Source organism: Purpureocillium takamizusanense, chromosome 2, assembly GCF_022605165.1.
Source record: "Purpureocillium takamizusanense chromosome 2, complete sequence".
Classification (NCBI taxonomy): Eukaryota; Fungi; Ascomycota; class Sordariomycetes; order Hypocreales; family Ophiocordycipitaceae; genus Purpureocillium; species Purpureocillium takamizusanense.
Window position 1 is genome coordinate 2,777,754 of NC_063069.1, and position 26,875 is coordinate 2,804,628.

Here is a 26,875-nt window from a genome sequence, read left to right on the forward strand (position 1 = left end):
CATGTACAGGTGCCCGCCAGCAGCCAGCCCGTAGTGCAGTGTGGAGTGATGGGTGGAGCACCGCGGCTGGCAGGACCTGATGTGAGGCCACCACTCACTGATGACTGACTGAAATTGGTGAACAAGCTGGGTGTGGTCGTGTGACTGCATGAGCCCCCAGCCAGCAACGGCCCTCCACGGCTGTCGTGAACCCCTTCGACTTCTTCTTCCTCCTCCTCCTCCTTCTCCTCCTCCTGCTGCTGCTGCGTCTGCTGCTCCATCAATGAATCCAGGCGCAGGGCAGGGCAGGGGTAGGGGTCGGGGGTACGTAGTGGGGGAGGGCCTTTCTGTTGGAGTGAGACTCCCGCGAGAGAGAGGGGGGGGGGGAGGAGAGACAACCTACCTTAGGGCGAGCGAGCGACCCTTTCCCCCGCGTGCGCCACTGATGCAGCGTCAACGACCACTGGTCAATGGTTTCAATGGCGGCCCGCGGCGGGCGGGCCATCGTGCAGCACCGACAAGTTGCAGCGCCTGCATGGTCCCCCGGTCATTGCGTTGGTAGTTGATGAGGGGATGGGAAGGTGGGAGGGAAGAGGAGAGAGGTCGCGCACCACCTCGGCTCGTGCTTGCCGGGTGATTCGGGTCCAACTCCAATTACAATCGTGCGGGGGAACGCATCGCCCGCCCTGCTCAAGCAAGTTGGAGCTGTGAGGTGCCGTGCCGGACGCCAGACATGGCCCGACGGACGACCACGATGATGTCGTCGCGACGAGGCCGCGTGACCGCCCGCCTCGCTGGGCGCGTGTGACGCCCTCCGCGCGCCCGCCGTACCGCCCGGACTACCATACCACCCGGCCAAGAGGTGGACAAATGACTCCTCACCCTCCTGCTCACCCTACCCAACTCGCCGGAGAGCCGTTACGTATCGTGTGTTGCCCGCCCACCACGCGCGCGAAAACTTGCACTTCCTCGGAGTGGCCACCACCCCTCTCCCAAGACAGACAACTGCTCCCCGCACGCGCGCCCCCCCGAAGACGCACACATAACACATGGCGGTTCGCGCGCTCACTTAGACATGCAGCGGCGTGCGTCATGTCCACACTTTCTTTGGCCTACAGTATCCCGTGCGTATATGTGCTGTAGGTACGGACGTAAGTATGTACGTGCTGCATCGGCAGTCAGCCCGTGCAGGCGATGCGTGCCTCCGTCTGCCCAACGTAGCGCCGGCGACGGCCGGGCTTCCTTCTCGAGTATACCTCACATGCTGAGTGCCATTAGTACCTAGCTGCTACTCACGGCAGGTAAACACAGCCAGCATGGCACTCGAGTCTAGTCCAAGACCCGCGCTCCTTGCGCCAGTTCGTTCAGGCTGTCGTGCGCTACAATGCAGGACGATGCCGTTCGCTTTATGAAAGCATCAAGACGCATGTGATAGACATAGAGCGCCGATGCATTATCAGGCGAATGTCGGGAATAAACGCCAAGCACAAGTCCGCTGAGCGAAAGGAGCATCTCCACAGAGCACGGCCAGTCTCCCATGGTCATACAAAGGCGTCCTGTTTGTTGCTGGATTCTAGTCATGGCGAAGAAAAGCCAAGGGAAAAAAGTAATGATACACGCGACAAGGCGGCGACGCGCTCAAGCCACCTCCTCCACCATCTTGCCCGATTCGAGCCCGCCGCCTTTGGCAAAGACCCGACCCGCCGGCCCGTTGACAATGTCTTCCGGGACGGACACGCTGACGCCGCCCTTGGTGCTGACCCAGCGGATGAAGAGGGGGTCCGCCTTGGGCTGGTCGTCCTCGGGCGAGCCCCCGCGCGCGGCGGCCGCGGCGGCCTTGCGGTTGATCTTGGGGGCTTGTTTCTTGAGGAGCTTGTTGATGGTTTCCATCTGTCGATGCTTGTGAGACGGTATGCCTTGGGGGCCACTGTGCCAGCAGGGGTGGGGGGTTAGTTCGACATGACGTACTTTGACTTCCTCAGTTCTCTTCTCGCTAAGGTTACGTCGCCGACGGGCCATTTCCTGTCGACGCATGGAGAGTTCCTCGGCTGTGAAGTGCTTCTTGACCTGGACCTCTGCATCGGGATTGTCAGTGCTGCTACTAGGCGGTAGTCGTAGGCACGGTGCATCTTACCGTCGGACAGCTTCATGTACTCCTGAGGCTCCTCCTCGAACCGTGCTCGCTGTCGCTTGGTCATCTTGTTCAGGTCGGGACTGCCGGCCTGGCTCCCATCCTCATCGCTGTCGAGCTCTGCCGCCCGGGGGCGCCCTTCCCCGGCCTCTTCCTCCTCGACCTCGTCCTCGTCGTCCTCTTCCTCGCCGGCCACCTCAATCTCCTCGCCCTCAGCGTCCTCGTCGTCGTCGGCCATTGTCTCGTCTGCGAAGCCCAGCGTCTGGTCGCCGCCATCGCTCTCACCAGGATCGCTGAGCTCCTCGTCGTCATCGTCGTCCTCCTCATCGTCCTCGTCGGCCACAATCTTGGAGGCGGCCGCCCGGGCGGCGGGACGGGTCGATGACGAGTGCGAGACCCGGATGGTGGGAGCGGTACGAACACCCATGTCTATGTCGCCGTCTGCGTCCTCACCCTCGGCATCTTCCTCGCCTTCGGCATCGACGTCTTCGCCCTCGGCATCAACTTCCATCTCCTCGCCCTCGGCGTCTTCCTCGACGTCATCGTCGTCTTCCTCGGCGTCATCAATCTCGGCTTCCTCCTCCTCTCCCTCGTCATCGTCTGGGCTGGAGTCGATCACATAGTTCTTGCGCCCCCCGCGATTCCGGGTGCCCGTCACGATTTCGCCGCCCTCAAACTTCTCGGCGCGTCCTCTCGCCGTGCCGCGGGCGGCCTGTCGCGACCTAGATGTCGACGTCTTCACATTGACGCTGATGTTGGAGTCCTCAGGCGAAGACGGGGCATCGCGCAGCGCGGAGGCGCCCGAGGTGCGGCCAGATCTCCGTGAGGACATGGTGTTGCGATCAATCTTGTCAGATGCGTCAGCCCATCTGGCGTGCACGGAAATGGACTCATTGGCCCTGGTAGCGGCCGAGCGGCGCGGTCGCGACGCCATGCTGGGAGTTGAAGGCGCAGAGGTACAAGCAAGGTAGGTTCTGGACTGGGGGTCTGCACTGGCAGGCCCAGACCGGAGATGCAGGGAAGAAGGGGGGTGGGCGGTGGTGGTGAGGCCAGGCCAGGCCCGTCGTCGTTGTAATGCCGCAGCGGCCGCAGCTGCGGTGCGTTTGTCATGCGGGTTAGTTGGGTGGTGGTGGTGAGACGAGGTTGAGTTAAGCTCGGGGCGTCGCGTCAGGGTAAGGAAGGGGGCACTTTGGAGCCCTGCTGGTGAGCCCTGACGAGCCCTTGGAAGTGAGGCGGCGGCGCTGCCGTTGCAGGACCAGACTCAAGATCATTGGTCGCCTTCGACGAGATCCAAGGCAACACGTGTACGGGACAAGTAGATGTTGCACAACCGCAGGCAGGCAGGCGGTCAAAATGCATCTCCGCCGTCCAACGACGCCCGCCGTCTCATCTCATCTCACCTCATCCCATTCCCCAACACATGCCAACATGACATCCCATTTGCCCGCGACGACACCCCGTCCGCCCGGCCAAGCCAGACACACAGCGGTCGCCCCAACGGCAGGAACCACGATGCGGCAATGCAATTGAAACGCACCGACAGCTGAGCGCGACGACACACCATGACGCCAGCGACCACCCGGGATGGAGGAGGACACCCGGTAGCGGCGGCGAACGTGCGCAAACGGGAAAGCAACGCCGCGGCGAGTGCGCGGCAGGAAGGAGCGGAGCGGTGGCTTACCTGTAAGCGGACCGACGACGAGTATATTTTATTCCTCTATCGCGCGATCACCGTGGCCGGGCTTGCGACGACAACAACGACAAGGGGTGGACGGCAGCGACGGTGGCCGCAGCAGCACGGCGCTGGTCAACCAGGTCGTGTATGGAGTGGATAACGAGCCACAAGGGGGGGGGGGGGGGGCTGGGCTTGTCTTTGCGGGCGAGGGCACGCTCCAGCAGCTATGACTCCAGCAGCTTTGCCTCACTCTCGTGGCCGGCACTGTGTCGTGCTGCAGACAGCCTATCCACGAGAGGCAGTTGGGTGTTTGGAACGCCCTCGTCTCCTTTGGGCGCGCGCGCACAATGCGTTAGTAGTCCACGGGCGGCGCTGCGCTTGCGTATGTCGGTGAGCGACCGTCGACGGGGTCGGGCGTGAGCCAACAGGCCAGATGTGGGTGCTGGCGGATGCGAGAGACTGCCGAGGGCCCGGGCAAGCGTTGGACGCTGTGAGAACCGGCGACGATATCAGAGGCTTCAAGATGGGCAGGATGAACACTTTTGGCGAGGCTCACGTCGTTGGTTTGTCCGTCGCGCGCGGCTGGATTCGGGGTGCCCTTGGGGGTCCACTTTTCCGTTTCAGCGGATTCCGCCGCCCTGGAGCGACTACTAACAGCAGGAAGGGCGGGCTTGCCAGCCATTGCCTTATAGTACTTGGTTGCACCTCAGCTGCTTGGGGCTACAGCAGCTACTGGCAACTGACGGACACTACAGTTTGCTGGAGCGTCTCCCGTCCAGTTGATGGCGACGCGGGCATGACGGGCACAAAGAGCCTTGGAGTGACTGGAGCAACGGACTCGCGAACCACGACGTGCACTTCCGGCTACCAGGGATGGCCGCACAAGGTCTCGACCAGCACGCCGTGGGCATGCTAAGTACGAAGTTCGTAGCATGCAGGCCGGGAGTGACGGTTCGGCCTAGTTAGGTACTTCGTAGTCGCCAGCAGGGTGCTCAATGCTCCACAGCAGTCCGCCCGCCCGCCTTGGTAGTGACCACTCCACTGGCTGCCTGCCCTCGCCACCTGTAAGTACCTGCGTGCGCTGGCGCCCGATCCCCCCCAGATATCCGGCCGGCTCCTGTGCCGAGGCATGTGGACGCCGCCGAACCTTTGCCGCCTTCCACCCCGACCCGCCCCCGTTCGTACCAGACTACTACCTCCGGATCCGTTTCCATCTCGCAGGCGCGCGCGCGGAGGCAAGCCAGTCCGACTGATGCTCATGCTCATCGCCCGCCAGTAGCCATGGCTGACCCCGAAGACCAACAACAACAATCGCCGCCAGCCATCCCGTCATGGCAGCGCGATCGGGACTCCGCCGCCGCCGCCGACGCCGATGCTACGGGCGGCGGCAGTGACAGCCACCACCAGAACCAGGCGCCGTCGACGAACGCCCGGCCCGATGAGGACCAGTTGCAGGTCGCCCGCCGGTTTCTCGAGGCCGACGAGGTGAAGACGGCGTCGCGTGACACCAAGGCCGAGTTCCTGAAGTCCAAGGGCATTGGGGATGGCGACATCAGGAAGCTCCTCGGCGAGCCGACATCATCAGAGGTTGGCGCGCGCCGACTCACGCCCCATAGCCTCACATGCTAATGATTATCTGCTCTGCCAGGACCGCGACGAGGACAGCGGCGCATCCCCAGACACCCAGCACACCCAGCAAGAAGCCACCCAAACCCCTTCATCATCATCACTATTATTACCCAGCGCCGGCGACCGCCCACCAGTCGTCACCTACCCCGAGTTCCTCACCAAGCCGCAGCGCCCCCCACCCCTCGTCACCACCGGCGGCCTCCTCAACACCCTGTATGCCTTCGCCGGGCTCTCGACCCTCCTCTACGGCACGAGCAAATACGTCGTCGCCCCCATGGTCGAGAGCCTGACCGACGCGCGAACCGACCTCTACGACACCTCGTCTAGGAAGCTCGACGCCCTCGTCGCCAAGCTCGAGAAGACCGTCTCCGTCATCCCCCCACCCAAGACCCAGGCGGCGGGCGGCGCCGTTTCCGCCGCGGCCGACGACGATGCCGACGCGAGTGACGCCGAGGACCCCACCGAGATGTTCCATCGCGACATCGGCACGCAGACCACCTCCCTGCCCGCCAACCCCCTCGCCTCGGCCAAAGCCAAGGACGGGCAAGGGGTGGAGGAGCCCCCGTCGGCCCGACAGGCCGAGCGCCTTACCACACTGGCTAAAACGCTGTCCGGCATCAAGGACCAGTTCCGCACCCAGAGCGAGGACATGGATGAGATACGTACCCTGCTCGACGTTTTCCGCGACGACCTCGATGGCATGACGTATGGTGGTCAGACGCAGTTTGTCGGTGGCTACGACATGTACGGGACGGCCAAAAAGTCTGAGCCTGAGGACGAGATACGCAAAGTGAGAGACAATATTAGGAGGGTCAAGGGCGTATTGCTCAGCACGAGGAACTTTCCTGCCTCGACTCGGTGAAAACCACCACTATAATTCTGAAAGGGGTCTGTACGCTAAGCATACGACACGAACATCAACGTTGGTCCGCAACCCGGGCCCTTTCTGTACATAGATGCTGTTCAACTTGACCGACCAAGCGCCCGTGGGCCTTAAAGTTCGCACTGACACGCTGCTATTCCACCCTAAAGCTCGTCCGTGTCCATCTCGAGGTGGCTGAGAGCAGCCCTTCAGACCTTCTTAGGATCATCGATTGCGTAGCGCTCGAACACAGGCTCCCAACTGGAGACTTGAATGTGACGGAACCCGCGACCTTCCTGGAGCTGCTCGCGATACCATTGCATTGTTGGCGTGAAGGTGTACTCGCACCGGCCACGTTCCCCGGCCTTCAGCTTCGCCTCAGCCCATGCATACAATCTATTTCCTGAGCCGTGCGCTCCAGGATGTTTGCCCGGCGCAGGTGGCGGTAGAAATATTGTCGTCTGTTTGACGGCTCCTTCATCGCCAATCTGGTCCGCATCTTTCATTTCGACGTCTGCCGGCATCGAATTCTGACTAGGCGATTCATTCGGCGTCTCTGAAGCCTGTACCTGCTTCCAACCCTGCTCCCTCAACTTGGGCAGTGGCAACGGCGCCCAGTATTTGATGTTGCCGCGAAGCTTGCGCAACCAGTCGAGCGTCATGTCCAGCGGATGCGTGTACTGGCCAGCTGACTGCCCAGTAGAGTTGCCGCCCAGCCAAACTCGCGATAGTGGAAGTACCCGCGACCTACATTGAGCCTGCACCATCCGTACAAGCACTTGCTGGGCCTCTATGAGATCGGTCACATGCAGCGATGCACTTGCAAAAGCTTTGTCGTGTGCTTTGACGTCCCATATGAGCAGTTCCATGTACCTCCACGGCCTTATGTGTAGATCAACTGGTCGGTATATGGCCGCCCATGGACGACGGTTGGTGGTTCTGCCGCTCTTGGGACGCGTTTGATCGTCCCAAGACTCTTCTATGGTATAGAAGAATCCGCAAAATGAATTCACTCTTCCCTTCGGCTCCAGCCTCCCCCTTGGAGCCAGGAAATCGGTCAGGATCTTGAACCATTTTTCGTAGCTGTGGAAGTCTGAGGTGTAGTCGCCAAAATGGAACGCCATGTTGACGTTCCAGTATGACACTGGTGATGTGTAAAATGCCATCGGACAATACTCCATTTGACGGGCTTCCTCGTCCAGTTGCGTGAGAAAATCTCCAATGGCGACACCGTCGTCGTTGAATACCAACTTGAGTGCTGGAGGCTGATCGCGGTCATCATCATGAGCCTCCTCCTCCGCCTGGATTTGGATCTCAGCCTCGAAACGCCCGGGCCGGATAAGTCTGGTCATGCGATCCTGTCGTTGGTTACTCGAACCAAGAACCGAAAATCTTCTCAGCTCATCCATGTGCTCCATGGACCACCAGCCGAACCAGTTGACCAAGCTTTGCTCGTCGTTTCCGTCTATCGTGTCTGGTGCGAAGACCACTCGGCTGTCGGCCACCTCGGATGACTCTGACATGAGCTGCTGAACCAGCCTCTGGGTCTTCATCCGGGCGTCCAACTCCCGCCTAGCGACGTGTTGGTTACGCTGTTGTTTTGAGTACAACTCGGCCCTCTCCATAGCCAGGTCCAAGATGTAGTCTTCAATACCCGCACACAGCACCAGCTTTCCCGGATAGTAAGTTTGGCTTGTCTGGGAGAAGTTCTGAAAGCCCCACTTGAAAAAGTTGTACGCTTGCTGGGGCTGCGAAACCAAAAAACTCGGTGTGACGAGAATCGCCGTCCCTGGACGTAGTATGGGGCGAAGCTCTGCACTGATGGCTCGGAGCGCCGGAACCATTTGTGGAAACCTTTCCGTGGACAAGAGCGGCCGACGAAAAAGCCAGAATGTGAAGTTGGACTTGGAGGCGTGAAGCACATCTGACAAGTGAGGAAATGACCGAATGGCCTCGAACGCCGTTTCGTGTATCACCACGGTTCCTTGCTTCTGCTCGACAAAGGCAGACCAATCCCCCGGCTTCAAGCTGGACTTAACGTCACAGGTAGCTGCCGACGATTTCAACAATTGCGACATAAACAATGCCTCCTGCTCTGCCGACGGTGGAAACGCCAGGAAGAAAGAGGGCGACGATGAGGTCTCTTGGACGTGTTGAGATGTCGGGGGGGATAGAAGGTTCAATGTGGTTCTGAAGACGAGATCGATGATAGGAATGCGCTCCTCAGGCGAAAATGCTGATGACTCAGGACGCTTTTCAGTCGAATATGTGATGGGTGCAAGCATATCCGGGTTCAAAAGGGGCTGCGACTTGAACAAGACGAAGCTCAGCACCGAGTCTCCCCGGGGGGTCTCCCGATTTTGCATGGGAGACCACTCTTCTGATCTGGACGAGAAGACAATGACATAATAGTCTCCCAAGTAGCACAGGTGGCCGAGCGCACCAATTCTGATATCATTCGTGATCCCATCAAGGGGGTCTGAGCCAGGCACTCCCTCAGCGTACCCGCGACACAGCTCCTCGCTACGCGAGTAAGCAGGGTTCAAGAAGTCCCTTGATGTGCAAGAGTGCGTGAATATTAGCTCATTGTTGTTCCTGAAATGAGCAGCCCAAGAGGCCTGCGTCTCCTCGCTAGGCACACCAACGAAGTTCATGCCCAGAGGCTGCGCCCCTTCGGATCCGAAACGACACTCCTTGCGGATCGGTGGCAGACTGGGTAGCGTGGGAGGTCCAGGGCTTGGGACGTATTTTGCTTCAACCTGCTCGGGTCCAGGGTCTGCCACTTGTGTGTCCACATCCAGCATTGGAGTGTCTTGCTCGACAAACAGGCTTTCGTGCTCATCAAGGCTCTCGAAATCTTTGACTTGGGGTTCGTCGTCGAAACGTACCGCTCGACTCCTTTTCTGAATGTCCCTGCGATCTTGGCTGAACGCCACAGAATTGCCGGCAGATCTTTCATCGCTCGTTTGTAGACTGGGTCCCAGACTAGTTCTGCGAGTGGTGTTTCCCACGTGCACTTCAGCGTCTCTGTCTGTATTTACATTGAACAGGGATACATCTGGCGCAGAACTCCGCCTCGTTGAAGGAGCAGTGTCGCTCCTCAAAGGCAGTTGTAAGCTCGGAGCGCGGATGCCTTCATTGTCCCTCAGTTGTTTCTGCGCTAGGTTCTGATGGCGAAGACTGAACAGCCGGGGTTTCTTCGTTGCATCGGACACAGCTTCTGAGAGTCTCTTCCGGGCTCGTCTGACTTTGCCACCTGCGAATACGTTCAATCCTTCTTCCGGAGATTGTGCACTTGGCTTTGGTCGATTTTCCGTGGCTCGCGTCGATTCAACAGCAGGTAAGCCCGAAGTCACAATGGGCCAGCTTGGCATTAACTCCTGGTGCTTATCGAATGTGTTTTTGGATCGTATCCCTGGAGATTTTGCCACATTCGATTTGACCGCCGGGGCGGATGATCTGAGGACCCTTTTTGGGGACAGGGGGAATTTAGTCTCCAGCTTTCGCTGGTTACCACCCGCACTCTTGGCCTTGTCGCTGCTGCTATCAGGTTTACCCCTCGAAGCCGAAACATTGGCGACTCTCTCGTTTTTGGATCGGGCTGGAGCGATATCCAGAGTAGTCGGTTTGGTCCGAGGTTGCCGTCGCTCAACTTGACTCGACGAGCGCAGCTTGTCGAGCATGGTCATCCCATCGTCTGAACCGCTGCTATCGTCATTGTCGGCAGCCGACTGCTCGATAGGGAGTTGGTCATCATCCGGATCTATGGCCTCCACCATAGTGCTTTCAATGTAATCGAGTTCACCTTGTCGACTAGTGTTGGTGTCGGTTTGTGGCAAACCCAACAACTCTCGTTTCCGGTTTCGGCGATTATGTCGTTCACGCTTTTGTCGAATAGCCTCCAGCACGGCATCTTTCCACTCTTGTACACGGAACCCCACAGCTGTTCTCCTCCTGGTAGATTTCTTGATGTCTTCCCATTCCGATAATGTCACACTTTGGAAATTTTCCTCTGGCTCCCACGTTGCGTCATGTAGGGGGCAACCCTCCCACTCAACCAGATAGAGAGTTTCTTCCTGGAAAGAACGTTCAGCGAGGATACGCAGTAATCCATAGTCCTCATCTGGGTCGAATGTTTCCTCCAGGGTAGAAGCGACTGAAATATCATCGTCGAGGTCCTGGTGCAGGGAGAGTTGTTCAGAGGTTGCCATCACGACCACGACGCTGTGCACGCCGTTCGAGGCGATCCCGTGGTACACCGCCGTGAGTCCCAATGCAATTGTTCAACGTGGCAGCTCATTCATCGCGGGTTAGGTTGAGCTTAACGTGTAGGCAGGCGAGTTGGAGACCGGCGAGGTCACCAGCCGGGAGTAACTAGAGACCGACGCTGTAACAGCCTCACCCCAGAGGCGTGGAACCAACCCAGATCGAAATCATTCACAGTGGGGGATGCCCATCAATGGCGAGAGTGCAGGTGTCTGATCCTCGGTCCTGGTGGTGTTGGTCTTCCGTCAAGCGGTCAGCAAGCAGGCAGCGCGCGCTCCTCGTAAAGGCGGCGTACAGTGCGTCAAGGAGGTAGTGCGTACCGTGTTCCAAGTAGGGATGACGCGCCTTGATTGTGCGTTTCACGCGTTTTACGGCCACAATCTATCTGGCAGACCGTGCAGAATTTGGTCGTGCACTCGTGCGTGTAACCATGAGGGTTTTCTGCGGCTTGAAGGAGAAAAAAAACGAAAGTCAGGCTCGCAAACGGGGGTGCAGCAAGCCCTGCTTGAGTTGCGTGTCCTCCGTGAAACGGCTACAAGCATCATTCACGCCGCGCTGTTTGGGCCAACAAGGTCACGAGGGAGTCGGTCCATGGGCACCGTGTCTGATTGGGGACTGGGCGCCACAGTGCCTATAAATGACGACGCGGCGGCTTGCCCCCAAGTGGCACGATGGTCCCGCGCAGGGAGCCGCAGCTCTGGTCTGTTGCATTGTTCTCGTTGGCCACACTCGATTGCCACGCCGATGGAAGGCATAGAAAGAAGGTGCACTGGAAGGCGGGCGGACACGGCCACCCACAAGCGCCGCTCTCGTGGCGGAGAGGGCTGCTGCAATCCCTTGCGTGCGGGCTGGCTTTGCGAGCTCTCGGAATAGTTTTCCTGACTCGGCTGTACAAGCAAAAGGTCAGGTTCATCAAAGTGAGGTGTCGTGGTCAAGGGTAGGCCTTCATCCCATCTTTTAGGCACCAAGCAAGCCTGTTAGCATTTCGCGGACGGGCTTCTCGTTGCGTTTCTTTGGCCCCGGTCTGGCAACCGTAGAGACATTCGCCCATGGGTGCTAGGTAGGTGCTGCTGTCGGTGAATTCCTTTGGTGGGCAGCACAAGGGCAAGGCAGGTTGCTCCTGAAGGTGTTGAATCCTCACGACGACGCTGTGCCTCCTCGCACAATAGTATCATTGACCTGAGGCTGAAGGTCAGGCGCCGTACTCTGGATGTTAGTGGATTCGGCAGTGGATCAGGCCTCCATTCCGCTACACTGTGGGTGCCCTGCCACTGGACTCCCCGTTCTGTCGGCATGGCGCCGGGCTGCTAATAACCTACTAGGTACGAAGTACTAAATACCTCTAACTCACCTATTAAGGTACTAACCTACCCAGGTACCTTTCCTACCTGTAGGTACCAAGGCAGGCACCTGCAGCCTGGCGGGCACCCACCCTCGCTCCAGGCTGTACTAGGTAGTCACAGCTCCGCCTGGGCTACACGTCTCCCTGTCCACGGGCAAGGGGTAGCCTTTTGAAACCGCAGCCGAAGAGCAGCCTGTTTCTTCCCCCTCCACATCCATACGTCTCCAACCCGCATCACCATCCGCCGGGAGCCACACGCCAGCATTCATCCCCGACAACTCAATATCCGCGTTCACAGCCGTCACACAACCCCGAGACGATCCGCCGCCATGGCCAACGACGAATATGATGTGCGCGCCTCTCCATCCCGCTGCTGTCTTGACGAGTGCTGACCTCGGTGCGCCCCCACTAGTTCCTCTTCAAAGGTGCCTCATCGCCCCCTTTACCGCCCTTGGCCGATCCGTCGGCTGTCGTGCAGCGCATTCGTGCTAACCACTCCACTCATTAGTCGTCTTGATCGGCGACTCTGGAGTTGGCAAGTCGAACCTTCTCAGCCGATTCACGCGAAACGAGTTCAACCTTGATTCCAAGTCTACCATTGGCGTCGAGTTCGCCACCAGGTCGATCCAGGTCGACTCCAAGACTATCAAGGCGCAGATCTGGGATACCGCTGGACAGGAGCGATACCGAGCCATCACCTCCGCCTACTACCGTGGCGCTGTCGGCGCCCTCCTCGTCTACGATATTAGCAAGCACCAGACATACGAGAACGTGACGCGATGGCTAAAGGAGCTTCGCGACAACGCCGATGCCAACATTGTCATTATGCTGGTCGGAAACAAGAGCGATTTGAGGCATTTACGGGCCGTTCCCACCGAAGAAGCCAAGTCCTTTGCCAGTATGTCGTGGGTGCCTCCCATGTAGCCTTAACACCGCGGCTGACTTGGCAATTCGCGCAGGCGAGAACCACTTGTCCTTTATCGAGACATCTGCTCTGGACGCGAGCAACGTTGAGCTAGCATTTCAAAATATCTTGACCGGTACGTTCGGCCCTCCAGAGTGTCCGAAAACGGTGGCAGGCTGACGTTGGGTTTGGAACAGAGATCTACCGAATCGTGTCCAGCAAGGCCCTCGACAGCGGCGACGGCGCTCAGGCAACCATCAGCGCCGGCACCAACATCTCCCTGAGCAAGCCCGCAGATGACGAGGCGTCCAAGGGCGGCAAATGCTGTTAAGCCAGGTGACGGCGCAGTGTTGCGGCTTCACAACTTGGGAAAAGATACCAGACGTCTCACATATTCGCCCGAAATGTTCGTCACTTTAGGAGAGACTATGGCGCAGCGTTTAGGAGATCAGGAAGAGTGGTACCTCCTTTTGATACGGGAGGGCGCAGACACCTTGGGCTTTCCTTTGTGGTTTGTTTGTCATGAGGGCTGCGAGGCTTGATGCGTCGGACGATCACTACGAAACCGTCCCTTTACGTAGCTGAATGAATTCCTTAATGATCGCACGTTGGCACTACACCGAACGTACCTCAAGTGCTGTCACAGGAGTTGATGATAAGCACACCTGTCCAGTGCTGGGCGAGGGCGGCCACGCCCACCTGGGACGAAACGCCGCTCATGCCGCCACTGGCCAGCTTGCTCTTCCCCCTGCGTCCCTTGCATATCAATAGGGTGCTAGTACGCCAGCATGTTTGGTTTCACGGCTGGGTGCTCGGACATGAGCCTTGCGCCAGAGCACATGTGACGGCGAGCGCGCGCGGTGGGCTCTGGCTTAGGAGTCTGAGACTTGAGCGTGGTGGGGCCGGGGCTTGTATGCACATTCACGGCAACCACTCGCGATTGACGCATTGTCCCCACCATCACTGCCCAGCTTATCGATAACATGAAAGTCCCTGGAGCCAAATTTTTTGAGAGCGCAAGCAGAACCACCATCTTAACCAACCATCGCCAAGTCGTAAATATATCGGCCAGCCCACCAAGAGACACTCGCCGGTCATCCTCGCAAGGCCACTCGACATGGCCGCCGTGTACAAGTCTCTGTCCAAGAGCGGGACACAAAAGGCCGAAGCGCCTAGTAATGGCGTCAAGAAGAACAAGCAGCGGGTGCTGATCCTGTCTTCCAGAGGCGTCACATACAGGTAGGTGGCCGACGCACAAACTCTTGACCCTGCGCGGCTCTAACGTCTATGATCTCCTAAAGGCATCGTCACCTCCTAAACGATATTGCGTCAATGCTGCCGCATAGCCGAAAGGACGCCAAGTTCGACTCCAAGTCACGCCTCAACGAACTCAACGAACTCGCCGAGCTCTACAATTGCAACAATGTTCTCTTCTTCGAGGCGAGGAAGGGGAAAGACTTGTATCTGTGGCTGAGCAAGGTCCCTAACGGTCCTACGATCAAGATGCACCTCCAGAACTGTAAGTCTTGTCGAGCAGCACGCCCCGCGACGGCAGAGTACACGCTAACATACTGACACCAGTGCACACCATGGAGGAGTTGCACTTCACGGGAAATTGCCTCAGGGGATCAAGGCCGTTACTGTCTTTCGACGGAGCCTTCGACAAGCACCCGCACCTGCGCGTCATCAAGGAGCTGTTCCAGCACACGTTTGGCGTGCCACAGGGCGCCCGGAAGTCGAAGCCGTTCATTGACCATGTCATGGGCTTCAGCTTCGTTGACGGCAAGATATGGGTTCGGAACTACCAGATCAGCGAGGAAGAGGCATCTGCAGTGAAGCCGAACGAGGAAGGCGCCAAGAATGGCAAGGCCTCGACCAAGTCAAAGCCCAGCAGCGACACCGATATCAGCCTTATCGAGATTGGACCCCGGTTTGTCCTCACACCGATTGTGATACAGGAGGGCTCTTTTGGTGGGCCCATCATTTACGAGAACCGCGAATTCGTCTCGCCAAACCAGCTGAGAGCGGACCTACGGAGATCCAAGGCCACAAGGCACAATGCGCGAGCGGAGCAGATCGTCGGGCGCATGTCCAGGAAGGGCGATCTGGGCTTGAGGTCAAGCGGCAGCCAACGGATACCGAGGAATGAATTGGACAACAAGGCTCTCTTCGCTTAGGCCGATGGAGACCTGGGCGTTGGGGATCACATAGGGAGGCGGCCTCATTCTTGCATGCAGGGGAATAACATGGGGTCTACCAAGACTGTCCCGTAATCACATACTTTGTACTGGAAACCCCGAACGAGGCAATGAGATACCATGCTCCAGGCTCTTTCCAGAAAGTTCACTGGTCGTGATGCCGAAATTCCCTGAGTGTAAACCGTTGATGTTCGCTAACCCAGAACACTTTTGCGATGGTTAGTCAGACATCACACACGTCATTCCCGAAGAGCGGCAAATGTCCGGCTATCCCCCACCCAAGCACGCGACTGCCCCTGGGTGAGTCGCTCATTTCCATGTCGCCCTCTTGTCATTATCTTCAACCTCGCCAACCCTTCATCCTTCAAGCATGACTGCTGGACGAGCGAACAGCCCATTTCACACAATGGAGCGAGCCACACCAACGGGGCAATTGTCCCCAACCATCATCAACCTCACTTTTTCAAGCCCCAAGGTAGGGGTGGTCGCCCTGTAGACTACTTCGTTGCGTGCTTCAGGTGACAAGAAGTGTCGCCGTGAAGCGACGACGGGGCCTTGGTGCTCCGCGGTCAACTCCACCCCCTAACTTTGTCGAGTCTCGGGAAACCTTCTTGACATACATCCCTCCCCGCGCTCTCGGAGACGCGATCCTGTACTCAGGAACCCCATCACCGCGGCCCGCCGCTAATAAGACCCGCAAAGGGTATATTCTTGTACGAATCCATCAAAAGACATGCTCCATCTTACCGGTAGAACCTTCCTCATTCTACAGCCACTAGATTTCAACTAACACGATAGATGCAGTTCAGAAACGTGCCGAGTCTTGTGTCGCTTAGTTCATTGGTATAGAGGCCGGTGTCGTACTTGGAGTCAGGTGCAATTTGTCTTCATACAAACAGAAATAACACACTGAATCAGCCGTTACGCGGATCGATTATCAACCCAACGATAGAGCTGATAGATTGTCATCAAGTTCATCGTCCAGCGTCATCATCTCTCCAACGCCAGCCGCCCGCGAACGGCTTCCCAGGACTCAAAATGCAAGGACTAAAGAGAGATAGGGCTTGTTTGGCAGGCATGCCGGTCGAAATATTGCTCGAAATCTACCACCACCTGGACATTGCTGCCATCTTCGAGCTTTCAGCAGTCAACAGGTCGTTCTTCAATTTCTACCTCCGAAGAAAGGCTACTATCCTGCTTCCAGTCCTCGAGAGAGATTTCGGCCCGTTTGACGAGCTCCTCCAGGTCTACACAGCGTCTGCTGACGACATCAACGTCAAAGATGACTTGTATAAGCCGCGCCGCATCGTCTTCAGGCGCTTTGTTGGAGATGCCGGGCTTATGCTAACACAATACTCTCCTGCGCCGAATGTGCCTGTTGAGGGTATCGGCAATGGGTTCATCCGTGTAGATCAAAGTCGCAGGGCAGCTCCGTCGCCAGCATTGAGTCAGAAGACGTCCGTGTTGACAGAGAATGATCTCGGCGGCCTCTTGCAGCACTGTCGGCTCGTTCAGAGGTGGGAAGCGCTGTTCCCGCAGATGAGGTGGTTCAATCAACCTGAAGACTGCCGTTTCTTGCGACCCCATGAGTCGTTCAGATTTCGCAGAGCCTTGTACAGGTGGTGGCTCTATGGCCTCTACTTTCATGGCGAGTTTCCTCGCCCACGCGTGGGGCATCCTGAGCCGCATGTGGACGACATTCGAACCAGTCAAATGCGCCATCACTCTACTGCCGAGCTTCTTGAGTTGATGGATTTTCTGGAAACCATCAAGGACGTGATTTTGCACTATATCTGCCCGCGCTTGGATCCGAGTCAAAGCACAGTGCGTCCCCTCGCCTCCCCAACCGTTTTGCATGGCTAATGGACTTTCAGATCGAGGGCGAAGTCGCTCCCAATGGACTTGCAGACCGGAGCCACTCGCTCGCCACCAGCTGGATGGACCAAAGTCGTTGGGGCCGTGTCATTAGAACGTATGCGAAACTTGGTCCCGAGGAACTGTTGTACTACTTCGACAACATTTACAGCTACCCGCGGAAACGCCTGATCACAGAGATTCGGCTCCAACACCCCAGCTTTACCTTTGATCAAGAGTCCATCCAAATTGCCGTTCGCTGTGCGCTGGATGAGCGGCATTGGTTGGACAAGAAGCCCAGTCTGGCAGAGGATCGTTGCGGTGGAATCATCGACTTTGATGATGAGCGCGACGAGCAGAGAGGCGCTCTCAAGCATGACGGCAGCCCGGATGGGTCATTGCCTCAAGGTGCCCGGCCTGTGCCATCATTTTCGAGGTACTCTCCGCGAGGCGATGACGGCTCGTTCATGGACGACCATTACCATTTATCTGGGTTTGAAGGGCGTGTGGCTGCGGCGATGGCCTTGGATGCCGTAGTCTAGACGCGCATTGGATGCCTAATCTATCGCGAACCCACGAGGGCTCGCATTGTGCTGGCATGGCAGTCTGCGTATTCATTGGGCTGCCTTCTTCACTTCGTACACGGCGGGCAAGCTATAGAGCATCAGAGCAGCGGCCATCGTTGTGGAACGCTGTGCCGATGTCACCGTCAGTGGCTTTCTTTGACTTGAGAAGACGGAATAAAGGTGGATATTCATCTTGATGCGTCCGCGTGTGGACCGGAAATTCAGGCTGCGTCGTCATGTAGCACCGGCTCAATGCTCTGATGCAATTGCTTCATGTTCCATTTGAGAGATTGCGGTTTCGTGCACCGTGTTCAGGGGGAGCGCCTGGCAGCTGAGGTGATGTTTTAGTAGCCCGCCACGCGCAGTTGGCGGTGTCCAGGCGGCCCAGCACTGGCAGCTGGTCACCTCAGTGGAGGCGTGTAACTCAGCCCAAGTGGCTGGGGCCGCCGCCAGTCTAATCCCGCCTCTGGGGGGGCCCGCCTACTAGGTAGTTAGTACGTATTATGATTTGCGCCTCGACTCTCATCCGCCAAGTTACACCACCATCCTCAACCACCACCCCTCCGCCAACACCGCATCAGCGCAGGAACTCACGGCTGTGCTGTTGCGCGCTGCTTTTCCCGCTCGCAGCCTCCAGGCCCCAATCCTACATTCGCTGCGCCCTGGCTCTAGCCGCTGATTGCGCCGCACATGCGACGTGCAGGAACGTGGTTTGCCGACCAACCTTTCTGGATAGCCTCGCAACAAGGTAAGCATAAACGCACAGTCATGCGCCTGGCCTTGTCAAGAGCTCTTCTTCCATGATGGATTCTGGCTTCGGGGCTAGCACACGCCTGTGTGACCCTGTTAGCCCTCGCCTAGCCGTCGCTCCTAGACCATCTCCTGACGAGCTGGATGGACCTGTGCGGTGGCTCTTACATGACTACCTACCGAACCACTTGTCCGCCACTCGGCCATGTTTCCCCTGACGTTTGAGACTGTCGCCCCGTGCCCGCGAGGAAGAGCACCCAAGGCCATGAGAATAACCTCGCCATAGTGAGCAAAGCTGACGGCGAACAGAACCCCCTTGAGCCAAGGGAGAGAGAGAGTGTGTGTGTGTGTTGCCCATCATCATCACTCGCTCGTCAGCACGGCGCCGTGCGTCACCAAGACAAGGGGAGGCCTGGTCGCGTAGCCGCGGCCTGTACTCTCCTGCATGGCTGGAACCATGGACGAGCATGTCGCCATGGACGTAGACGATCATCCGATGGAGGGCGTCGAGGGGACCAACGGCCTCGGGGCAAAGGACGACAACCTCGCAGATGAGGACGACGACAACACGGCGTCTGACTATCCCGGCTCCGACGAATACAGTGATGCAGAACCGGATGAAGTCGCGCTGGACCAGCTTCGTCGCCGCGGCCTCCTCCCTACCGGGTGCTGCTACGATGACCGGATGAAGCTGCACATGAACGCCGACTTCAGCCCCAACACACACCATCCCGAGGATCCCCGACGCATTCACGAAATCTTCAAAGCATTCAAGAAAATGGGTCTTGTGTATACTGGGCCCGAATCTGAGCTACCGCGCATCATCAAAGAGTGTCCGACAAAGTACATGTGGAGGATTCCAGCCCGTGCCGCCACCCGGGAGGAGATCTGTCTAGCCCACTCCGCGGATCACTTGGCTTGGGTCGAGAACCTCGATACAGTCAGTACCTCGGAGCTCCGTGAGCTCACCAAGCGGTACGATCAAGGCCGAGAATCGCTTTACGTTGGGAGCATGTCGCACTCTGCAGCTCTGCTCTCCGCCGGCGGCGCAATCGACACCTGCAAAAACGTCGTCAATGGCCAAGTCAAAAACGCTTTCGCTGTCATCCGGCCACCGGGGCATCACGCGGAGTGGGACGCACCGATGGGCTTCTGCTTCTTCAACAACGTCCCCGTGGCTGTCCGTGTCTGCCAGCAGGACTACCCTGATATCTGTCGAAAGGTCCTTATCCTCGACTGGGACGTGCACCACGGCAACGGCATCCAGAACATCTTTTACCAGGACCCAAATGTTCTGTACATTTCCATTCACGTATACCAGAATGGCCACTTCTATCCTGGAAAACCCCCGAACCCCATGACCCCCGACGGCGGCATCGAGAACTGCGGTACGGGTCCCGGTCTCGGCAAGAACATCAACATTGGCTGGCATGACCAAGGCATGGGTGACGGCGAATACATGGCGGCATTTCAGAAAATCGTCATGCCGATTGCCCAAGAGTTCAATCCTGACCTCGTGGTGATCTCTGCCGGGTTTGATGCCGCGGATGGCGATGAGCTTGGGGGCTGCTTCGTTACGCCGGCGTGCTACGCCCACATGACGCATATGCTCATGTCGCTTGCAGATGGAAAGGTAGCAGTGTGTCTCGAAGGCGGTTACAACCTTGCGGCGATCTCCACTTCGTCGGTGGCCGTAGCAAGAACTTTGATGGGCGAGCCTCCTCCAAAGATGGTCATCCCGAGCATCAACAGGGAAGCCGCGAGAATTCTTGCCAAGGTGCAGGCGCACCAGGCACCATACTGGCAGTGTATGCGTGCTGGCGTCGTCAACGTACCAGAAGTACAATCCCTCAACGCCCACAGGCTACACGATGTCATCAGGAACGCCCAGAGACAGGTGCTGCTGGAGAAGCACAATATGGTGCCTTTGTATGTGCAGCGAGAGCAGCTGTACAGGTCTTTCGAAAATCAGGTTCTCGTTACCCCTGACCTACAAGATGCGAAGAAGATACTGGTTATTATCCACGATCCGTGAGTCGTCAAATTCGGGCCACCACCGAGTGAAAGCTTACATGGTCTAGCCCTCAGCTTTTGGCTCAACCTGATGTTGTTGACTCCTCTCTGGAGCCCCATAACGCCTGGGTGGTAGGTTTCATTTGCACATACCAGGGCGTTGGAGGGCTGCGGCTAACGCTCGCAGGTGGACGGCGTCACACAATACATCGACTGGGCGGTCAGTAATAAGTTTGGTGTCATGGACATCAATGTCCCAGCATACATTACACACGAAGAGGTTAGTGGAAACTTATATTGGACACTCAGTGAACATGACTGAAAAGATTTTCTCCAGGACGCCGAATCATACGAAGCTCCAGTTTCGGAGAAAGGCCTTCAGGAGCAGATGCAGCAATTGATGTGCTACCTGTGGGACAACTTCATCCAGCTGTATGATGCAAATGAGATATTCTTGCTCGGCGTCGGCAACGCGTACCTTGGAGTCAAGATGCTGCTCATAAACCGAGGTGTGTTTTTTCGGGCATATCCATGCAAACTTTGACGCTCACAGCAATTAGATTGCAAATCCAAAATCACAGGCATTGTCAACTTCGCCACGGGTAACCTCCGCCCCGTCAAGTCCGACATCGACACGGACTTGTCGTTGTGGTACAAGGAAAACTCAAGGGTATACGTTGCAGGCGACCACGCCTGCTGGACAGACCACGATTTGACGAAGAAGGTTCACAAGAGACGCTTCGGCACCGTCGTGCGCAGCCAGATGGTCGGGTTAAATAAGATGATGCAAGAACATGCTGAGGAGGCGCAGGACTGGATCATGGCGCGGGTGCCCGTAGCCAGTGGCGGCGAGACGACTGAAGAGGAAGACAGGTCGCCGTCATAAGCGACCCTCGGTGCAATTTCTTATGTTTCTGGTAGAACTTGCGTTTGTCGTCGCCAGATCAGGTGGCAACAGGCGTCTTCCGGGGCCCGGAGTCAGGGCGGCAGAGAGTCGGGTGTTGGCTGAAGAATATCCTTTATATACAGCTCAAGTTGCCTGAAGACAGTTAACGCAAGATAGGCATCAGTTTTTACAACTTGACCCTGCTGAAAATGACTCAATCCGTGGCGAGATAGGCACTGGGTGATGACTGTTTCCTTGTTAGTTCTCCTTTCGGGCAGCACATGGCATGTCTTGAGCCTACCGTGCCAACAGACAGCGTCTGCAGCACCTCGCACAGTGTGGCCAGCCTTATCGCCTTATCAGGGCGCTTGGATGCAAATTTCCGGTGCAAACGCCGCCCGACCCATCACTACCTTCTAGCCTCACCCAACTGCTGCAGCCTTCGCCTTTGGCAACCCAGCCTGCTGCAGCGCTTCACATTCGCACAACGGGCACAATCACGGACCTGCACGCTGCAGGAAGTCGCTAGCATGGACCGCGATCGTGACGGCCGAGGCCGACGGTTAGCACTCCTACCGGCGTCGTGTCTGCATCCGGCGCCTCCACCAGAGGCCAGCGAACTGACAGGTCCCAGATTCGACGATGGCGAGATCATTAGGTATGGTGCCGGCGAGTCCTGGAGACCGACCCCACGAGGCGGCGACCGATCCCCCAGACGAACATCACCGAGGCGAACCAGAAGTCCCATCAGAGACCGAGCTAGGAGCCCGAGACCTAGGAGTCCCCGCCCTCGCAGCCCTGGAATCACAGGGTCCGACAGCTACGTGCCCGGACGATACGCGCCTCGCCGGCGTTCTCGAAGCGGAGGCGATCGCTACCGACGCGAACGCTCCAGAGATCGCGGTGAGAGCCCTCGCAGACGCGAGCGTACTCGCTCACCCATGAGAAGGTCGCCGCCGCCGCGACGCAGTCCATCCCGTCGCGGGTCGCCTGTTCGTGACCGACCCTACGACCGACCAAGATCCCCACGCCGTGATTGGAATAACGACAGGAACCAGTCACGTGAACGCAACCGTGACTGGGATCGAGACCGCAATCGTGATAGAGATCGAAACTTTGACAGGCGCGACGACAGGCGCGACGACAGGAGACGGTCGAGATCCCCCTTTGGCCGGGACCGCCGCGACAGAAGCCCCCTCGGGAAGAACACGCCTCTCGCCTCGCGTGGTGGCTCATATAGGCCGAGATCTCGCAGCCCCCCCAACCGACGCGGGGACAGATATGACGGATACAGAAGGTCTTCGCCCCCGCGAGACTCGGCTGTCTCCTCAGCTCTGGTCTCTCGGCCCGCTTCGGAGCGAGCATCACCACGCCCTTCGTCGACCCGAGTTCGTTCTCCCCTGGCGTCGCGTGAAGAGACCCCACAACCTGCAGCAACCTCGGGCTCAGCATCCGTTCGAGACGCACCTGGATCAGGCCCCCACGATTCTAACACTCCCTCGATCAAGTCACCGCCGCGCGGACCGGCAGCACTGAGAGCGCCACCGACGGGCCCAGCCTCCAACCGCAGTGCCAACGCATCAGTGTCATCCCCAGGCCCAACAGCCGCCAAGCACCCACAGACGCCAGGTACCATACCACATCGGTCTGACACAACGAGTCCTTCCACGTCTAACCCACCCGCTGGCCCGCGAGGCTACGTTGCCTCGGGTCGAGGAGGGTATTCCTCACGTGGCGGACGAGGAGGATGGAGCCAGCCACCTTCTAGACAAGGATCGAGTCTCTCTCAGCCGCCCACGCCCGGTGGACCGGCGGCGATACCAACCGGCCCGCGTGGTGGTCCAGGAATTGCGGGATATGCATCAGGGTCTGGTCAAGTACGTTCTTTTCGTTCACCCCTTGGTCCCTCTGCTCACCGTGGTCGTCGGCAGCGTCAATCTCTTGCTCAAAGTCTCCTCACGACTCTGCCGCCGATCGTGCCGGGCGGGAAGCTGGAGCCGTCGATGACACCGCTCGCCCTGGGCGTGACGCGCGAGCTTGAGCCGCACTACCGTAAGCTCCGCGAGGAGGAGGAGAAGCTCCGGGAGGACCTCAAGGCAAAGCAGGAGAAGGTGCGCAAGAGCCTGTACGTCTGGGACCGACTGGAGCGGGAGTCCCGCGCGTGGGAACTGCGCAGCGACTTGAGCGAGAAGAGCATGAAGAACTTGGCGGGCGAGGGCATGGGCGGCGCTGCGTTCTAATGAGGCACTGCGATACGACACGACACGACACGCCCCAGGCATGGACGTGAAAAGACAGCGTCATCAGTCACACACGATGCCCCGGTGCTCCACCGCGGATACGGAATTCGGAGTTTGAGGCGTACAACAACGCACAGAGAAGGCGTGAGCCGGACACGAGTGTCTCTTGCATGAATTTGAGAAAGAAAGCGGGCGTCACGGGGCTGGGAAACGGGACTCCGCACACGATAGGCCAGGCATAGCATGGCAAGAGTTGAAGGCGATAGCGGCCATTCTATTTTAGTTTTATACCCCGATTACCAAAAGCGCAATGGATTCCCACGTTGTCTGCCTCCGGATCACGATTCTGCCTATTCTAGGCGCCTGCCTGTAGCATGTTAGGCTTTGTAGGTGCGCCTCGCTCACCCACTCAGTCATGCAAGCGAGTGACGCCGGTGGGTCGCGCAATACCAGCACTCGTTGATCGTTCTATCTAAACAAATCAAAGTCGTACACTGGTGGCCACTTCTCGACTGTTTCCTTGGCCATGTGGAGTGATCCATCATCTAAGGGGTATCGTCCCATTTGCGCCGACCCCATTTCCCGTAGCTCATTACCTATTGCCCATTACCTGTCGCCCGTGGCCGTGTTCCATGATGAGAGCCTCAAATAGGGCCAGCCAAACACACAAAACCGCAGCAGGGAAGTAGAAGTCCCATGCCTCCTCGGTGGAAGACCGCAGCATCAACGTTGACGACGCGCAGTCGGGGCAGAGAAAAAGCCACCGTCCGTTAAAAGGCGATGGCGTCGTCATCGTCATCGTCGTCGCCGTCCCACTCCTCCTCCGACTCCTCCTCATCCTCGTCGAGGAAATCGCCCATGCCGTACTGCTGCTCTCCGACTTTCTGATTGTCGACGAGGATGTTGACGGTGTTGCACATGCCCTGAACAATCCATTCGCGCTGGTCTTCGTCCTGAACTTCGGGCGCATCATCTGGCTCGGATGCAGATGTCTCCACCTCGTCTTCGTCCGTATCGGGCTCTCGATACAAGGGTCGGCCGCCATGATGCTGCCGGAGCGACTTGTTTGACCTGGCTCCTGCCGAGTCCGAATCGCGGTCGTGAGCGGCAAGTCTGCCACTGCGCCGCGAGATGATTGCAGATGCCCCAGCTGACTTCTTGGCATGCTTGGGGCTGCTTTTGGGGAGGCTCGGCGCCTCGGCAGACGTCGACCGCAAGGTTGTGAAATTGCGTGGGGGGGTAAAGGGGCGGAGAAAGACCTTCTCCAGTTTGTCGCGCCATTCCCGTCGCATTGTCGCGCGGGCTTGCCAGGGAATGTTGAGCATCGTCTTGATTCCCAGGTGCCGCAGATCGGGCAGATTGCCAGCACTGTCCACAAGTGACTGAAAAAACACTCCAGCTGCCTCCACAGACCAGTCGCGGATGTGTTCAATGTTTATGACACGAAGAGTTGATGGCCACGTGGGAACCTGCTCGGGCAGCAGAGCTTGCTCGTACATGGGATCAGCATCATTGATACTATCATGATGCCGGTAGTAGGAGAGGTTGATGTGCAACTCGCGGAGACCTTGACATGATTCGGCCAAGTCGGTCAAGAAGGCCAGGTCCAGGGACTGGTTGTGCAGCAGGCTCAGAGTGCGCAGGCACCCACCGTGAGTTCGCAAGAACCTGACGAGGTCCTCGGACTTGATTTCCCAGCAATTAATAAGCTCCAGATGGCTCAGAGTCTGGGGCAAGAGGGGAAGCAGGCGATGATTCATCACCGTTGAAGATTCAAAAACCAGGTGGTTGAGGTTTTCCACTTGCGAAATGGCCTTGGCAATTACATCAATCACTATTCCATCTTCGTGTTGTGCGCGCAGCTCTCCCTCATCATTAGCTGGAATCCGGCGAAGGTTGCTCAAAGAGGGAACCTGGAAATTCGTAAACGCCAGCTTGGAGAGCTTGGAAAAGGGCGTCGTCTGGTGGACATCAATGATGCTCTCCAGGGTAGGCACCCAGCCGCCTACGAGGCGGCCGCTCCACTCCCAGCTCTTCAAGAAGGTTGGGAATGGCTTGTCGATGGAGCCGTCTGGAAGAGGTACGGACGGCTCGAGAGACCCGAAGATATCTTCTGGGTAGTGCCATCGAATGTTCTTGTCCAGTTGTCTGTAGGGTGGCTGATCCAGCGGCGTGTACACGATGAGCTCCTTCAACCGTGGAAGCGCCTGGATCAAATATCGCAACGCGCCGAGTGGAACAATGTGGATGTCGATGAGAAGAGTCTCAATCTTAGTCCTGTAGTTGTATGCCGTCTGGGTGACCGGTCGACCTAGCAGCGTTGCCAGGCGCTTTGCCTTGAGAGAGTTCTTGATGGTTGGGCAGCGATAGAGAGCCGTGAGTGCAGGTTCCGCAAAGGCGCGGCACACCGTGGCAGCGTGCATGAGCCAGCCGGTCGCCAGGTTGTCTGACGATGCAGTCATCCTCGCAGCATAGTGGAAGACGTCTGACCAACACTCGAATGAGATTCGCGGGTCTCTCCAGTCAGGGATGAAGGTTGCCGGCTTGTCGTCTTGGGGGGGTGTCGCCAACTTGCGCTTCTTGACCGGTGTCGATGGTGCGCTTCTTCGTTTCCTGGCTCGATCCCTCTGGCTCTCTGATGGAAGTGTCGCTTGGCGTTGCCCGGGTGCACTGCCATCTTGGCGCGGAGATGTCTTGGAGTCGGCCACGTCGGGCTCGTCGGACTCAGAAATGGCGGATGACAGGGAGTCGATATCTCCTTCTGAATCGGTCGACTCGTGGTAGAGAGGACGCTTCGAGGATCGTGGCGCGAATCGAGATGATCGGCCTGGGTTGCGTCTGCTTGAGGCCGCGCTCGCAGCAGACGATGGCCTGCCTGCGTTGCGAGTAACCGCCATGGCTGGCCGGTGATTGTAGTCTGCGAGACAACGACCGGGGCGCCGTTGCGGTAATCGGTGCTCTCGATCGAAGCGTGCCGAGAACGGGCAGTGCCAGGTGTCGGCCAGGCTGCGCAGCCTGGTCACATAGGATCCGGCTGCCTGCTGGCACTACGCTCGCGGACGTAGACGGTCGGTTCGTGGCGTGGACGCCGTAATCGAAGTGTCGATCTAGGGGGCGGGCAGTGTGATGAAGTTGTCTGGCAGCGGCCGGTGAGAAGTGAGGGTTGAGCGCGAGGGCTGGCAGCTTTATACGTTGGCGGTGCGTGTGTCAGGTCGGCGCTGCTAGGTACTAAGGTGGGCGTCATAGTGCTTTGGAGGCGTTGGCAGCCTTCCGTCCCATGCGTTAGTACTGAGGTACCTAGCGCCAGCTGGTGGCAGGTGGGCGGGCATCAGTACCTTACAGGTAGCCATGGCTTGCGGGCCTGGAGCGCCAGTGCAGCGCAGGGGTGGCGGGTGTTGAGTGCAACCTGAACACATCCATGGATGCATGCAGGTGGAGATAGAATGCACTTATCGGGGCGTGTCCATTGACCGGGTCGACATGGCGCCAGGGGCGGGCTGCGGTAGGTGCGTGTTGAGGTGCCCTGTAGGATTCGGCAGCGACCCGTAAATGGAGGTACCCGTCCTTATGGTACTCATGC

The 26,875-nt window shown here is 58.1% G+C and overlaps 9 protein-coding genes across 10 annotated transcripts; 6 read left to right on the forward strand and 3 right to left on the reverse strand.

Annotated features, from left to right (window-relative positions):
• Positions 1 to 1,061: 1,061 nt before the first annotated feature.
• JDV02_002649 (uncharacterized protein) lies at positions 1,062 to 4,324 on the reverse strand. Of its 2 annotated transcripts, XM_047983696.1 has the most exons (4): positions 3,792 to 4,324; positions 2,114 to 2,957; positions 1,948 to 2,054; positions 1,062 to 1,869 (listed from the first exon to the last, which is right to left on the reverse strand). In XM_047983696.1, the coding sequence occupies exons 2-4, from the start codon at positions 2,940 to 2,942 to the stop codon at positions 1,618 to 1,620; spliced, it is 1,188 nt and encodes a 395-aa protein (XP_047839668.1). In that variant the 5' UTR covers positions 2,943 to 2,957; positions 3,792 to 4,324; the 3' UTR covers positions 1,062 to 1,617. The 2 variants fall into 2 exon arrangements, with proteins under 2 accessions (XP_047839668.1, XP_047839669.1); XM_047983697.1 differs by having other exon boundaries at positions 2,114 to 4,324.
• A 617-nt stretch (positions 4,325 to 4,941) lies between these two features.
• Positions 4,942 to 6,400, forward strand: JDV02_002650 (uncharacterized protein). Its single transcript, XM_047983698.1, has 2 exons — positions 4,942 to 5,372; positions 5,434 to 6,400. The coding sequence occupies exons 1-2, from the start codon at positions 5,067 to 5,069 to the stop codon at positions 6,274 to 6,276; spliced, it is 1,149 nt and encodes a 382-aa protein (XP_047839670.1). The 5' UTR covers positions 4,942 to 5,066; the 3' UTR covers positions 6,277 to 6,400.
• On the reverse strand, positions 6,281 to 10,782 carry JDV02_002651 (uncharacterized protein). The gene has a single exon (XM_047983699.1). It carries the CDS (start codon positions 10,485 to 10,487, stop codon positions 6,486 to 6,488), a length of 4,002 nt encoding a protein of 1,333 aa, XP_047839671.1. The 5' UTR covers positions 10,488 to 10,782; the 3' UTR covers positions 6,281 to 6,485.
• Positions 10,783 to 12,036: 1,254 nt separating this feature from the next.
• YPT31 (Rab GTPase ypt31) lies at positions 12,037 to 13,401 on the forward strand. The gene is made up of 5 exons (XM_047983700.1): positions 12,037 to 12,234; positions 12,297 to 12,309; positions 12,393 to 12,782; positions 12,844 to 12,924; positions 12,986 to 13,401. The coding sequence occupies exons 1-5, from the start codon at positions 12,214 to 12,216 to the stop codon at positions 13,117 to 13,119; spliced, it is 639 nt and encodes a 212-aa protein (XP_047839672.1). The 5' UTR covers positions 12,037 to 12,213; the 3' UTR covers positions 13,120 to 13,401.
• A 416-nt stretch (positions 13,402 to 13,817) lies between these two features.
• Positions 13,818 to 15,099, forward strand: BRX1 (Ribosome biogenesis protein brx1). Its single transcript, XM_047983701.1, has 3 exons — positions 13,818 to 14,027; positions 14,090 to 14,307; positions 14,370 to 15,099. The coding sequence occupies exons 1-3, from the start codon at positions 13,906 to 13,908 to the stop codon at positions 14,963 to 14,965; spliced, it is 936 nt and encodes a 311-aa protein (XP_047839673.1). The 5' UTR covers positions 13,818 to 13,905; the 3' UTR covers positions 14,966 to 15,099.
• Positions 15,100 to 15,283: 184 nt separating this feature from the next.
• Positions 15,284 to 17,658, forward strand: JDV02_002654 (uncharacterized protein). Its single transcript, XM_047983702.1, has 3 exons — positions 15,284 to 15,699; positions 15,791 to 16,810; positions 16,861 to 17,658. The coding sequence occupies exons 2-3, from the start codon at positions 16,025 to 16,027 to the stop codon at positions 17,380 to 17,382; spliced, it is 1,308 nt and encodes a 435-aa protein (XP_047839674.1). The 5' UTR covers positions 15,284 to 15,699; positions 15,791 to 16,024; the 3' UTR covers positions 17,383 to 17,658.
• A 267-nt stretch (positions 17,659 to 17,925) lies between these two features.
• HDA1 (Histone deacetylase) lies at positions 17,926 to 21,235 on the forward strand. The gene is made up of 6 exons (XM_047983703.1): positions 17,926 to 18,154; positions 18,466 to 20,187; positions 20,238 to 20,301; positions 20,357 to 20,449; positions 20,507 to 20,678; positions 20,730 to 21,235. Exons 2-6 carry the CDS (start codon positions 18,602 to 18,604, stop codon positions 21,053 to 21,055), a joined length of 2,241 nt encoding a protein of 746 aa, XP_047839675.1. The 5' UTR covers positions 17,926 to 18,154; positions 18,466 to 18,601; the 3' UTR covers positions 21,056 to 21,235.
• A 220-nt stretch (positions 21,236 to 21,455) lies between these two features.
• JDV02_002656 (uncharacterized protein) lies at positions 21,456 to 23,627 on the forward strand. The gene is made up of 2 exons (XM_047983704.1): positions 21,456 to 21,617; positions 21,690 to 23,627. The coding sequence occupies exons 1-2, from the start codon at positions 21,586 to 21,588 to the stop codon at positions 23,293 to 23,295; spliced, it is 1,638 nt and encodes a 545-aa protein (XP_047839676.1). The 5' UTR covers positions 21,456 to 21,585; the 3' UTR covers positions 23,296 to 23,627.
• JDV02_002657 (uncharacterized protein) lies at positions 23,627 to 26,706 on the reverse strand. The gene has a single exon (XM_047983705.1). It carries the CDS (start codon positions 26,190 to 26,192, stop codon positions 24,066 to 24,068), a length of 2,127 nt encoding a protein of 708 aa, XP_047839677.1. The 5' UTR covers positions 26,193 to 26,706; the 3' UTR covers positions 23,627 to 24,065.
• Positions 26,707 to 26,875: the final 169 nt, after the last annotated feature.

Bases quoted from the DNA above. Each gene is read 5' to 3' on its own strand.
- JDV02_002650 (XM_047983698.1), top strand. From the start codon at position 5,067: ATGGCTGACCCCGAAGACCAACAACAACAATCGCCGCCAGCCATCCCG. The intron at 5,373-5,433 runs GTTGGCGCGCGC...CTGCTCTGCCAG, and splicing joins GCGAGCCGACATCATCAGAG to GACCGCGACGAGGACAGCGG.
- JDV02_002654 (XM_047983702.1), top strand. From the start codon at position 16,025: ATGCAAGGACTAAAGAGAGATAGGGCTTGTTTGGCAGGCATGCCGGTC. The intron at 16,811-16,860 runs GTGCGTCCCCTC...ATGGACTTTCAG, and splicing joins TGGATCCGAGTCAAAGCACA to ATCGAGGGCGAAGTCGCTCC.
- JDV02_002657 (XM_047983705.1), bottom strand. From the start codon at position 26,192: ATGGCGGTTACTCGCAACGCAGGCAGGCCATCGTCTGCTGCGAGCGCG.
- BRX1 (XM_047983701.1), top strand. From the start codon at position 13,906: ATGGCCGCCGTGTACAAGTCTCTGTCCAAGAGCGGGACACAAAAGGCC. The intron at 14,028-14,089 runs GTAGGTGGCCGA...GATCTCCTAAAG, and splicing joins TCCAGAGGCGTCACATACAG to GCATCGTCACCTCCTAAACG. The intron at 14,308-14,369 runs GTAAGTCTTGTC...TACTGACACCAG, and splicing joins CAAGATGCACCTCCAGAACT to TGCACACCATGGAGGAGTTG.
- HDA1 (XM_047983703.1), top strand. From the start codon at position 18,602: ATGGCTGGAACCATGGACGAGCATGTCGCCATGGACGTAGACGATCAT. The intron at 20,188-20,237 runs GTGAGTCGTCAA...TACATGGTCTAG, and splicing joins CTGGTTATTATCCACGATCC to CCCTCAGCTTTTGGCTCAAC. The intron at 20,679-20,729 runs GTGTGTTTTTTC...CACAGCAATTAG, and splicing joins GATGCTGCTCATAAACCGAG to ATTGCAAATCCAAAATCACA.
- JDV02_002656 (XM_047983704.1), top strand. From the start codon at position 21,586: ATGGACCGCGATCGTGACGGCCGAGGCCGACG. The intron at 21,618-21,689 runs GTTAGCACTCCT...GACAGGTCCCAG, and splicing joins CGTGACGGCCGAGGCCGACG to ATTCGACGATGGCGAGATCA.
- JDV02_002651 (XM_047983699.1), bottom strand. From the start codon at position 10,487: ATGGCAACCTCTGAACAACTCTCCCTGCACCAGGACCTCGACGATGAT.
- JDV02_002649 (XM_047983697.1), bottom strand. From the start codon at position 3,044: ATGGCGTCGCGACCGCGCCGCTCGGCCGCTACCAGGGCCAATGAGTCC. The intron at 2,055-2,113 runs GTAAGATGCACC...ATCCCGATGCAG, and splicing joins GTACATGAAGCTGTCCGACG to AGGTCCAGGTCAAGAAGCAC. The intron at 1,870-1,947 runs GTACGTCATGTC...AAGCATCGACAG, and splicing joins AGAGAACTGAGGAAGTCAAA to ATGGAAACCATCAACAAGCT.
- YPT31 (XM_047983700.1), top strand. From the start codon at position 12,214: ATGGCCAACGACGAATATGAT. The intron at 12,783-12,843 runs GTATGTCGTGGG...CAATTCGCGCAG, and splicing joins AGAAGCCAAGTCCTTTGCCA to GCGAGAACCACTTGTCCTTT. The intron at 12,925-12,985 runs GTACGTTCGGCC...GGTTTGGAACAG, and splicing joins ATTTCAAAATATCTTGACCG to AGATCTACCGAATCGTGTCC.